We start from the raw sequence: 12,999 nt of genomic DNA, 5'->3' as shown, positions 1-12,999 counted from the left end.
CAAATTTAATTACAGAACTTCTTTACAGGACTTAAAGTTTATTATTTGAGCTATTTTTGAATGGTGGAATAGATTCTTTGGGTCCTATTCCACATCCTCAAGGAGTCAATTCTGAATATTTTCTAACCTACTCTAATTATACCTTGCACTGCATATTGTAATAAATCCTTCCACACATACATGGGATCAGAGATATGCAGAGTCCTTTTGCAGTGTGAGATTTGACTAGTTTCTGGTTTTGGTAAAGGCTAGATCATGGGCGCATTCTCTATAGCGTTGATAACTGCAGCGAGTGAGTGAAAAGCAGTTGCTCTAGCAGCAGCTTCAAAATATTCACTAATAATTTTAGGCAGATAGTTTCTGGTTATGGGCTCCAGAGCCACCTGTTGAGATGGTTTGCTGTACAAGACTAGTGTTTCAATGAATTCACTGGTTACTCAGAGTGTTCAGTAGCTGTATTTTTTCCAGTTCATCATACAGAGAAAAGTTCTGAAGGACATGCAGCACTTCCTGAATACATCTATATACAGTTAGCCAGAATTGAAATAAAAATAATACAGCAGCAAAAGTAATTATTCTGGCCTGCCAGATACATTGAACAGAACAAAGATGTTTTCTCCTTTATTTTTTAAAAGAAAAGATTAAGACTTTATTCAAGATGTATATCGAGCAGTATAACAAAACCAGCAAAACATCAACCTTTGGAATACTGTTGTAATGTCCATCCTGGTGAGGCATTAAGTATACTATTTCATCACAGATCTCTTCTACTGATCACAGGAAAAAAATCACATGAAGTGCACAGTTAGGATTCTTAAATAGTTTGTATAAATGCAAATCCCAACAGAGTGTTCTCTGCTACTTCAGATATGGTGCTAGATGCAAAACTGGTACCCAGAACAAACAGCAAAAGGGAGACCGTGAATAACAAGCATTCAGTCACAAGTACATAGATTTCATTACGACAGGAGAACACGTATTTCAGAGAGCAGTCAGAGGCAGCAGTTTGTTTACATGAGGCTAAGGAGCATTATATCTCTCTAAGCAGCTTTCTCCCCTCTCATTAGGAACAAATAACCTGATTTTCTTTTCCTTTTGTGCTGGGTTTGCACTTATACAATTTAGATTGATGTGGGATTATATCAAAGTTGCAGTGATTAGGCATGAAATCTTGTCTGTATTTGGCATGACCCTGATTCAGCAGTTGGCAGCCACTGCAACTGCACTGATGCTGGCCCCAAGAGGAGAATGGCAGTATGGAAGATTGCACTGAGCTGCTCCACAGTTATTCTGTTTATAATCGAGGTGAATTTATGGTAACTCACAGGTCTGCTTACCACAGAACATCTTCAGCTGAAGTTTCCCTATCTTCAGAGCCTCAATTTTACTTGCACGCAATAATGAACGTTTCATGTGAGAGCACCTTTATCCTGATCTAAGGTTGTCTTTTCCAGGGCTGGCCTATAACTCTTAGGGTTATGTGCTCCAGGCCATCTGCTGAGAAGTCAGAAGGTGGTGCCTGCTCTATAGGAATGACTGCGGAGGCCAGCTGCCCGATGGCCTCTGTTAACAGGCTTTTCTTACTTAACCCCGGGAATCCCCGATCTGTAGCTATTCTAGGTATAGCTAAGGAGGAGTGAGCAATCTGCAAGGTGCAGAGCTAACCCCCGTAGCCGGACGTGGGAGGAAGCTAAGCGCTGCTGTCCTGTGACACGATGTCTAAGGATCCGGCCACCTGTGAATCCTCTGTCTGATTGAGCTTGGCAAACTCTGGTTTGCCACGAGGGGTCAGCAGCAGAGTAGGAACACGACTCGCTGCTGAATCAGGCTTGTTCCTTGGCAGAGACTTGAAGAGAAAAACTGGAACAAAAACTTCATGGCTGGTGTTTATTCTGAATAAATGCAATAGCAAAGCAGTAAAATGACAAAGTTGGGGCAACATCTGTAAACAACCTGTGTGTGGAATATGAGGAATTAAAAGCAAATGACCACTATTCTGTATACAGAACACTACAGCACTAAGTGCAAGTGTTTAGGCATTCACATTTCCTGTCTGTCTATACACAAATATACAGCTCAGCTGATAAATTAATATATTTTTGCCAGAGATATGAAAAGTTTTTTTCTCATTTATACAGTGAATGTTTTGAGAGATATAAGGCAACTCCCTTGTCAACAATTTCACCTCAGCACTTAAGAAAATCTAAACAGTCAAGTTTACAGTAAAACAGCAGATTAGACGCACATTTAATAATTTTAGTGAGAATCAATGTTAATACAGCGTGTCTGAGAATAGAATTTGTCAGATGTTATGTAGCTTGATGTTTTTAATTTTTTGGCATAATTGAGTGCAAACTTGTCAGCTTTTTTATTTTATGGCAGCCTATTGCATAGCAGGGAAACATAGCTTGCCTGCAACAGGATTTTATTTTCTGCTAACACTGCAAGCAGTTTTTTTCTTTCTTTAAATGTTCGCCAAAGGAAATCAAATAAACGCCAAAAGAAATCAAATAAACTCTAAAGCTGCTTAAAAATAAAACACACAAGGTTAGCTCCTCAAAGCTTTTACTGTGTATCTTCTAAGGATTGACTTTTTGCAATTGCTATTTAGACAGATTTTGTTTTCAGTTTACCTTCTGAAAACTTTTTCCTTCTTATCAATTTCAAAATATGATTGAATTAGCATAAGTAAAAGAAATAAAATTCTCAGGTAATGGAGCCAAATACTGTGGCAAACGCAGGAAATACCTGCTTGTTTTCTCCGCTTCCTAGCCAGGTCAGATAAACATTTGTGTGTGCGCATAGTTTATTCCTCTCTTCCCCACATACCCTGGAAGCTCTGAGGAAAACCTCGAGGATGCATTAGAAAGGGAAAACTGGGATACGGACGCATATCCGGCAGAGAAAAGTTTTTAAAGGCCACTTCAGATTTACTTCTGAGCCTGATACACTCCAACCGGCTACTGGCATCCTGGACTGCTGCACCTGCATGAGATCAACAGTGCTATTCCTAATCACGTCCGTGTATTGAGCCATTAGTGATGGCACTTCTGCGTAATGCTAAATGTTTTTCTAGTCTATGAGACAGGTCTGAGAGCAAACACAAAGAGTCACGTAGTTAACTTATGTGTGAATTTCACATGCTCAACACTTACAAGAGACACCAACTTGAAGCACAAATACACAAATCCTACAACGTCTTCCTCTTCTTTTATATTTCTCATTTATATATGGATACAAATACACCATTCAATCTGGTTCTTGTGATTCTAACCAAACTCCATGCTACAGGCAAAACTGCAGGACTCAAAAGGTAGCTCAGACTCAATGCCCCGCTCTGCTGGTGTAAGTAAAACTCCAGCACCACACCAGGAAAGCAGAACACTGGAGCTGAAGTTGTTACATGTTGGGGAGAAAGGTGCATTTTTTTTCCCCTGGAAATAAGTCACTAAAATCATTCTAACTTCTGTTGCTGCAGCTATTACGAGCCTGGCTTACTCATACTTTAAAACTGGCAGTAGAACATTTGCAACAAGCAATACGATTTAGTTCTTCTAGCCTCCATCATTTTCCACACAATACTCTCTTGGCTCAGACTGATCAAAATTAAGACTCCTCCTTCATTACGTTGCTGAAACCATTAATTTTCTCTTGAGCATCTCTTCCTCATCCTCTCTAAGTGGGTCTGTCTCTACATTTTTAGCACAATCATTTTCTCAGAACACGTGATTGATTTGCAGAAAGAGAAATGGAGTTGCAGTTCAGCTTTCACTAATGAATCGTGGACATTTTGTACAGTCAAAATAATTCAACATTTGCTCTATCATCATTCACATTCTTGAGGAGGAAGAGAGGGAAGAGAAATCCATGGCTTCTGCAAATGCACTTCATTAATGATAAAGCCATAAGTAAATACACTGTTAATGTATCATTGTGAGCAATTGATTAGTTTTGTTTTTACTGTGCATTCACAGAGCTAGAGCTATGCAGACACAAATAAGAATTATAAATGTACAGCCCTACAGGAGTAGCGTGAGCGGGTGTATATTCTGCGTATGAAACAAGGACTCGTACTCTGCAGGGATCTGTCAGATTGCCCTAACCACGTTGCGGACAAATGCGTGTAGAAGCGTTTAACAGAAGGCTACAGAGAGAGGAGAGAGAAAGGCCATGTCTACAATGCTGTACATCGAAGCACATCCATCCCACTGCTGTTTTCTACATTATGAACACGTAGCTCTTTAAGGCAGAAGAGAGACATTCTGTGGATCTTGGTGCTATTGGCTCATTGCACTCACATTGTTTCAGTGGCGGAGGACGAGGTACTTTTCTTCCTGAAGCGAGGTCTAAGGGTTCTAGGCGGTGCCTGCAGAAAAGGAAGAGAAAACTTCATTAGCGTAGCAGGAAAAAGTTTGTTCTTCACATGGTGCCTCTGCTAATTATCCTGTTTCAGGTGTGAAGAAAGAGAGAAGCAGATCCTTAGCCCTAAAGATCATTAATAAATCCAGCTGAGGATTACCCCTTTTAAGAAAATTGGTGTAGGCCTTTATCCAGGTTACACCACCACCACCTTGGAAAAAGGCATGGCTAAAGGTTGCTAATTGTGCAACGGGCTTAGGAGCCAGGACAAGTTGGTGCAATCTACAGCAGCTCTTGGATCAAGAGAGCAAACTGGTGGTAGAAAGCCAGCTCTAGTGTTTCCCAGGCCTCCCTAGGATGTGCAGAGCATCTCCAACATCTCTGAGGGTACAGCTTATCGGGATACTACAAACCAGAAGGGATCCCTAAGGTGGAACAACCTGGGCCCGAATTTTCACAAGGCAGAACACTTTTGAAAGATCATCTCAGTCTTACATAACCCAGTGATGCCTGCAATTGCCCGCCAAATGGCCAACACAGCTTCCCCACCAGGCAGAAAGGCCAGACACTCATCTGAAATTTTTTATAAAGCAAGCTATTGCAATTTTGCCTTGCCGTGAGCTGCTGCACACTAGCAGACAGGCAGTTCACAGCATGACTTGCAGGCCAATCTAAGGAGAGTCAGTGAACGCCCAAGAGAAGAAACTAGACCAACTCCTTGAAACTGGTTTACTCTGATTAACCCCAGACTGTACAGTGAGAGACAGAAATTAGCTAGTGTAGCAAACAGAGAAGCCCTTAGCAGCAGCATGTACCAGCTCTCAGAAAAGCTTTGGCACAGCATTATGTCTTGTGAGATTCACAAAAAAGTTGTTATTGGACGTTAGAGAGCAACATAAATTCTGAACGGAGATGCCTGTCATCACATCATATAACACCAGAAGACCTGGTAAGCGGTTCTGCTTCATTTACATAAATATCCAAAGCTTTGTTTTCATTAACAGCATAAACTTATTTACCTGTGAGACTATGGCAGTGTCTTGCCATTCATAAATGAAGACTTAATTATTTCTATTTTAGAGGACTTTCCAATCCAAGATCAGGCTGCAGTTTGTCCACATTCTTGTGAAGTAGCCAGGCATAAATATTCATACAAATAAGGAACTGCAGCACAGTGAAGTTTTGTTTAGACTCCAGCTGGCTTGCCCATAAACAAAAGAAGTTGTTGGCAGAGCGGGGATCCAGCCAGCTTCCAAGCCTGAATTTTTACCCGGGTCCCCACTGTGAATCACCAAAGAGTGCAACATGCCAGGGTGGGTGGCTCCATCCGGAAAGGCCCAACGGCTGAGGAAGAAAGCTCCTGTGCACGGCAGTCAATGATCCTGCACCACCAGGCTCCGTAACTGCTGGCTCCGAGTTACCACCAGCAAACCAGGAGCCCTGGGACACGGCTTGAGCACTGGACTGGTACATCCCGTGGCTTAGGAGAAGGCTGCTCCTTGGGCAGCCAGTCCACCCTTACAGCAAAGCAGCCATTAACTACATGCTAGCTTCTACACTGGGAACGAATAGCTCTGTCTCCTCTGGGAGGCCACTCGATAGCGCTGAGAGTAGCTACGGAGGTGCCACCTTTTCATGCTAACAACAAATCAGTCCAGCATTTGGTGACAGCCATCAGAGCAGGAACCCTTGGCCAGGTGGGGACCCTGTTGGGGCATCTACACCCTGCCCCTATAGCAGGACTGAGGCTGTCAAAAGCAGTGCTGGGTATAAATAAGGAGGGTAACTGTGGGACACGTAAGGATTTCAATACTCCTTTTACACTGGTGATCTCAGAGGTTGCAAGTAGCAGAGATAAAAACCCGTTAGAACAACACAGAATTGCTAACTGAACCACACCATTCCCCCACTCTCACACTGAGCCAGGGGAAGGTGGAGCAATCCCGCTTTCCCATGGTGGACATCTCCCTCTTGAGTCTGCGAGTTACATTTGGGCTGACAGCAGTGACTCCACTTCCACCACCACCCAGATTTGGAAGGATTCTTCACTTATGGCACCTCTCACAGAGGTTGTATCTCCTCCATAACAGAACGACGCTAAAATTCTTTTTGGAAAGCCAAAATATGAGATCTGCTCTCCTTCAGCTCTTTTTGTATCTTTGTAGCAAATTAAACTGCACTTGCTAACACGTCCCTGATTCAAAAACCTACTGAAGTCACTGGCAAAACTCCTGATTTCAGTGGGGTTTGGCTAGGTGTGTACTGAAGTGAGAGGGACCAGGCTCTGAATTATGAGCTCTCTGGCTGTGGCTTCTGGCTGTTCTCACCATAATTTTCCTGCCTCAGGGATGAGAATATATTTCCCTCTATGGAAATGAAAAACCACCTAGTGGTTGGTATCCAAATCTTCTTGCTGAAATACCTCTGCATTAGCATGTGGTTTTCAGCTAGATCCAAATTTTGCAATTCAAATCCATCTCCGAGACCCTCTGTAACTATTATCTCCACAGGCACGGAATTCCAACTTTGATCAGAGAACCCACTCATGTGGAAAAACAAGCGTACCCATAGCAAGACCCACCCCTGGAAGACTAGAAGTACATTGCTTAGAGTCAGGGTTTCTACGCCAAAGAATTCAGTTGGACATTCAAGGAACCTCACAGAAGACAGTCTTGACTCTACGGAAGTACCTCCAGAGGCTGATCCTTCTTTTTGGGCTTTTTGTTCGTGGACGCACAATCCAATAAATTGTTCTCTTCATCGTCTGAGAACACAAAGCTTTTTGCTTCACAGTTTGCCTCACGTGGCTTTTCATACTTATTGTCCACATCTAATTAACATGGCCATTTACAGTCTAAATGTGAAGACAAAGGATGAGGAAGGTCAGCAATAGTTCGATTCACATTCCACCAAACTCCATCTCACTGCAAAGCCATGCATCTTCCGGGGATTAATAGAAAGTTCACACATCACACACTAGTAATAGCAGTTGTGGGGTTAGAAATCAAAAGGCCCTAGTTTTGAATCTACTGCAAGCTCTATTTGGATTATTTTACATAAATTTAGATTAAATTCACCACCTCTGATGTTCCGTCTTCTGACTCCCTTAGCAGATTTTTTTTATGTTTGGCTCAGGGATAAATGAGATCTCCTGAATTGCCAGTCATCTCATCCATAGTTCCTGCATCTACGGCTTCCAGAAGGAGTGTTCTCCAGAAGACACCAAATGAGAGCTGAAGCTCTGTGGACAGTAGGTAGATGGCTGCCTTGGATGTGGAAATATGCAGAGCTAAGCACAGCAGCATGAACCCACCTGAAGCTGAGTGAATTTAAGCCAAATGTCCAATTTAAGACCCATTGAAGTTAACCAGATGAAGCTTCCTGCACCTCTGCAGACAGTTTCTTATCAGCAGGGCTGAGGTTTCCTTAGTTAAATTAACAATTAGGCATCTTCATTTCTGAAACATCTAAAGAGTGCAAGTTTTGCTGTTCAGATGGCATTAAGCACAATTTTGGGCTACTTAAGACTGTTCTGTAAGTACACATAAAAAAATAGTGCTTCATACTTCCTGTCTCAGACTGACGATAAGTCTCTACTGGACTGAACACTATAGTAAGAATATTCTTAAATGCCTAATAACCATTACTCCATTTAGATCTTCAAAGCACAAAAGTGCTGAATTCTCAAACTGCTCCTTTAATTGGATATCGGAGAGAGAAAGGGGAAGTGATTTGCCTACAGCAATGTTGCAAGTCAAGGGTAGGTCACTGCGGCTCTCTCCAGTGCCAAATTGAAGTCAACAGCTGAATGCTCTCGGGATGTAGCTGCTACTCCAGAGAGCAGTGCACACTATCCTCTGGCCACTGACCCTGTGTTTCTACGCCTTTGTCATCATTTGCATGGCTAGTTTGGAATATACCACCACAGGTTTTCAGGAAGAGCAGGAAGTTGGCTTTTTCCTAGTTTTACTGAAAATGCTGATACTCACATTGCAGAGAGGCCAGGGATAATTGCTGATTTGTGGGTTTTCTATATGAGACTGCATTGCTAATACTAGACTGTGGGGAGAATATTAGATATTCTTTAGACCACATGGCAAATCAGTGCAGGGACATTTTACTTTCCCCTTTCACTTGGGAAGTGAGATATCCAGGGAAAGCCCAGCCTAGCTCAGCCTTGGTCCTGAGATGGAGGAGTTGGTCCTGAGGACCTCTCTGAGCCAAGAAAAATGGAATCAAGTTGGCTTTAGATGTGGTTTGTTCAGACACTGAACACAGCCTAGACCAAGGATGCCCAAATCTGCAGCCTGTAGGCCAAATGCAACCCTAAATGCCAATTCATATGACTGCTCCAAGCTGCTCTCTTTCCCAGAGATGCCTCAGGCATGGACTGCAAGCTGGATGGGTAGCTCACCTGCTATAAACATCTGGGCCTCTTGAAAATGCACAGATCAATCCTAGCACACATACAATGCAAGCACAGTCAAGCAGTAGGGGCCAGGTCACTACACCAGGCCTTCTCCTGCCAGCAGAGTCCATGGCCTGCCCTGCTGGGTGATCAGGTTGAGGGGCTTGAATTTGGCCAGTTTGACTGCTTCCAGATCAGTAAAAAATGGGTCAGGGCCTTTAAACTGCCTCACTCAAGGTTTCCATAATGGTACAGACTATTTTTTAGCCCCAATTCAGCATCATTAGAACCAGTTTGAAAGCAGGGGAAAATACATTTCTTCACTGGATGAACATCAACCAGCAACGGAAGTGGTTGTAATCTCTTTAGGGGACTGCAGTGGGGCTTCAACAAGCCCAACAGCACATCCCCAGGCATGTGCCCTTCTAAGCAGACAAGGGCTTTCCCTAGGGAAAAAAGGGACATTTAAAAGGAGTAGTAGTAGAGGATGTTGAACAACCAGTGTTAGACAGAGCATCCAGCAGGATCAGTAATTAGACTGTGGAGATACAGGCAACTGAAGCTGAGAACATATAGGATCAGGCAGATATGCCCCATTCCCTTCATCCCCCAGCCAGCAGCTCCGCTGCAAAAGGGGACAGAAGGAACTGTCAGCCCTGACAACGCTTCCAGGAATCCAACGCTTTCGCAGTGTACGTCGCTTTCTTCCTTATTCTCTTCATTGAAGGGTTGCTGGGCAGAAAAGCTATCCAGACGGCCCTGACATCCATGTCTCCAGGACAGACATGACCTGCTCCAGGCTTTTCTACAATTCCCATCAAGCTAGCATCATATCCCTGTCCGGGAGTTACTCCCTTGAGGACCAAGAGGAGGGATCAGTCACCAAGCCGCCTGCACACTGCTTTGACCCTTGTCGCAGAGGGTTTTTAATGTCCGTTGGAAATAAGGCTGAGATCCTTTTATTCCCTACTTCATCTCATTCCGGATGAGGCACCAAAACCCAGCGAAGTGGAAACCAGGTTTGCTTCAACCTTACTGAACTGGGACAGGGAGAAGAAGGTCTATCTCAGACCTTTCCACTACATCTCTGACCACGGACCAGAGCAGATCCTGAACACACAGGCCCTTATTTTAAGACTATCAGTGAGAAGGGAAGACTCCCCTCCCCTGCATACTCAGAGAGGACACCCATATCGTGGGCAATCCCATCCTCATACTGAGTTGGGGTGCCAGACTTTGTCTTACATTTGTGGAGCCTACAATGTTATACTGTGGTGGGACTGGAGCAAACCTATCTCAGAAGGACTGCCGATGAGTTAGCGCCAACTCTGAGGCTGGTTCTCTATGAACAGGGCCTTACTGGATAAAAATCAAACTCAACACTTTCCTGCATCAGGAGAGTGGGTCCTCTGTCGCAGAAAATAGGTGTAAAGCAGGGAATTCATCAGAACAACAAGCACACACGTGAGAAATTAGTGGGGAAAGGGATGAAGGCTTACAGTAAATGGTTAAGTTCTGGGACAGCAAGATTTGATTCTCGGCAAGAGGCAGGCTGAGGAGCAAAGCACTCTGATAGGGCTGGCACAGGCTTCTTGAGGGCCGTGCTTGGCTGTGAGTGGCCTCCTGTGTGTTTCTAGGAGCCCTCTCTAGGATCCGAGGCCTCGGGGCCTCAGGCAGCTCTCAGACGTCGCAGAAGTGGCAGAGCTAGCAGTGCGCGTGGCTCCGAGCAGCAGCTGCCAGCCGCTGGGACTGCCTCACAGCCAGGAGGTGGCTGTGTAAAAGCACGGGACGTACCCGAGATGCTCTCTTGCCTGTCGGATACTCTCACTCCGCAGGTCAGAGCAGGGTGTGCTTCGGGGTGTCCGCCTGTTACACTTACAGCCCCGCATCTTTGCACGCAGGGGTGGATCCAAGCCAGATTAGACTCCTCTCTTCACTAAGGCAAGACAGACTCCAACTGTTTAGAACGAGACCCCTTAATTCCAGCTCCTCTGATCCTATCCTAATTCCTTCAGAGGGAACCAATATAACCAACACGTTGTGTGGGAAGCCTCGAAGCAGCACGTATTCCTGCTGAAAGGAGACATTGAAGTGCTTTGCAGAGTTGGATCTAAACCACTAAATGCACCAGAGGGAACAACCCAGTCCTGACAAGAAAACGGAGAGCCAGATCTTTGTCATCTTTAATCTCTGTGATTCTGTACAGGCTAAGCAGTCTCGCTTGTGAAACTCTCTTTACAATAACAAATGGGATTTTGTAGCAGGCTGTTTTCTCAGAAGGTGTTTGTTACTGATTAGGCTCTGATTTATACTGTTGTGCAAATCCAGAGTGACTCTGGATTTACACCAGTATAACAACGGTCAGGACCTGGTCCAGTCAAATTACGAATGAGCAAAGAATGTTGACCTAGGTCTTCTGAAATATTTGGACTTGAATGCATTTTCAGCCAGAACCAGGCACCCCAATACTTCTGAGAGGAGCTAGACCCCCCCCTTTATTTTGCCAGTGAATACTTCTTGGCCACCTCAGTTTAATTCCTCAGGGGCAATGGGACAGAGCATGGTCACATATTATACAGGCCAAGGAGTTAAGTACTGTATTACTGTAATGGAAAACATAGTCACTGCAAAGCTAAGCTCTCCTTCAGGTAAGGAGGTTTGCACGCCCCTTAAAGAGAGCAGATATTTATTCTACGATGGTGAGCAGCTTCTTTTCCCTGCAACAAAGACAAATTTGCAATCATTTCCAGAAGCCACTGACGTGAGTCATGTACTTTCCCCAAAGTTTTCACTGCCAAACCAGGAAGTTAGGAGCAGCCAACTCCACCAGCACACACTGCCCAGTAGCCACAAAACAGAGGGAGGCAGGATTCACCTTTTCAAAGCTGAAGTCACGTGCAACCAAAGCAAACACGTCTAATCACATCATCAACAAAGTCATCAGTTAATGAAAATACATCCCATAAATGATTAAGTTGTTAAGTGCTATTCTAAACATCTCAGATGAAAACTCATGCAATCTGTAACACTTACATCAGAGTCCCATAATATTTACATAGAAAAAAGGAAAGAATAAACTGTTAGGGGAAAACATTTTGGCATAGAGGAGAAAGGAATACTGCTTCAGAGAACAGAAATCTTCATGTTTGCTATTCATAACATCTGTGGTTGAACTGCAGTTCACTGAACAGCAATGTGTGTTTTAACTTTCTGTTGCTAAAATGCAAATGAAAATTTGTCCTTCCCTGAATTAATAAAGATAAATATTAAAATGTTTTTAAATACCCAGAGAAACTCCCGAATTGTCATTCAGAGGGTTGGTGTTGCAAATTATCCATGAAAAATTTTGATTCAACATTTAAAAAGGGGAAGCTTTACAGAACAAAATACCTGGAGCAACAGGAAGTTGTCAGCTTTTCTTTAGTGAAGTGATTCTTTTTCTTTTCGGTGAAAAAAGGTGAAAAAATCTGCAAATCTCCAGCACAAGAGCTGAAAGCAAAATTAACTAAGAACAAAAGTGAAACCAAAGGTCATGTAATTGTTTTAATTCAGAGACCTGTGAACCACCCCTGTGATGAAAAGTCAACCAGTTTTTTTTAAACTGAGCGTGCTGTCCAGGCTGGCAGTCGGCGAGCGCTGAGCTGTAGCTCTAAAGGTGCATGTTACTGCATCAGCCGCCGATACGGAGCACAGTCCCGCAATGCTCCCTCACAAAACAGTCCCACTCATCGCTAACGTCCTTGCACGTTTCGTACACTGTAGTACTTTATTCATATATACATTTTAGTATTAAATGTATCCCTCTGATATCTGCCGCCGTAACATTCTCCTGATATACCACTGCTTCTTAAATACCTCCTAGATATATTTACTCTCTTCCGAGATTAAAGCGGGGCCTCCCTCTCACTCGTGCCACAGAGCATCTTTACAACAGCATCTGAGAGATGTTAATGGAGATAACACCACTGAATGTAAAGCTTGTTTTTTCTTAAATGCAAGTGCCTGTCAAGCTTGTTTAACACTGAGCAGTATTTAAGCATTTATTTGGGCACCGTCAAAAGACAAACAGCTATCGCTGGAGATTTTCATTCCATCCTTCCTGAAGGGGAAAAAAAAGTTCTTGTGTAGTTGTATTACTGCTCCTTAATGCTGCAGCCTGATTTTCCACGGGGTTTGAACACAGAAAAAAAAATCAGTGAAGAACTTTTGTAAAGACCCTGGAAGGAGTCTTG

At 43.6% G+C, this 12,999-nt stretch overlaps 1 protein-coding gene across 1 annotated transcript in view; it reads right to left on the bottom strand.

Annotated features, from left to right (window-relative positions):
* Positions 1 to 1,873: 1,873 nt before the first annotated feature.
* The window catches only part of REEP1 (receptor accessory protein 1), a 65,610-nt gene continuing 54,484 nt past the window's right edge, over positions 1,874 to 12,999 (bottom strand). The window contains exons 8-9 of the mRNA XM_062575163.1: positions 7,050 to 7,189; positions 1,874 to 4,366 (exon numbers count right to left, since the gene is read on the bottom strand). Coding sequence (XP_062431147.1) covers positions 4,295 to 4,366; positions 7,050 to 7,189 — 212 coding nt within the window. The 3' untranslated portion in view covers positions 1,874 to 4,294. The remainder of the gene's footprint in view (positions 4,367 to 7,049; positions 7,190 to 12,999) is intronic.

This window comes from Rhea pennata, chromosome 4 (assembly GCF_028389875.1).
Source record: "Rhea pennata isolate bPtePen1 chromosome 4, bPtePen1.pri, whole genome shotgun sequence".
NCBI lineage: Eukaryota > Metazoa > Chordata > Aves > Rheiformes > Rheidae > Rhea > Rhea pennata.
Note: the sequence above shows the minus strand (reverse complement) of the source record. Positions and strands in the feature narration are given on the sequence as shown.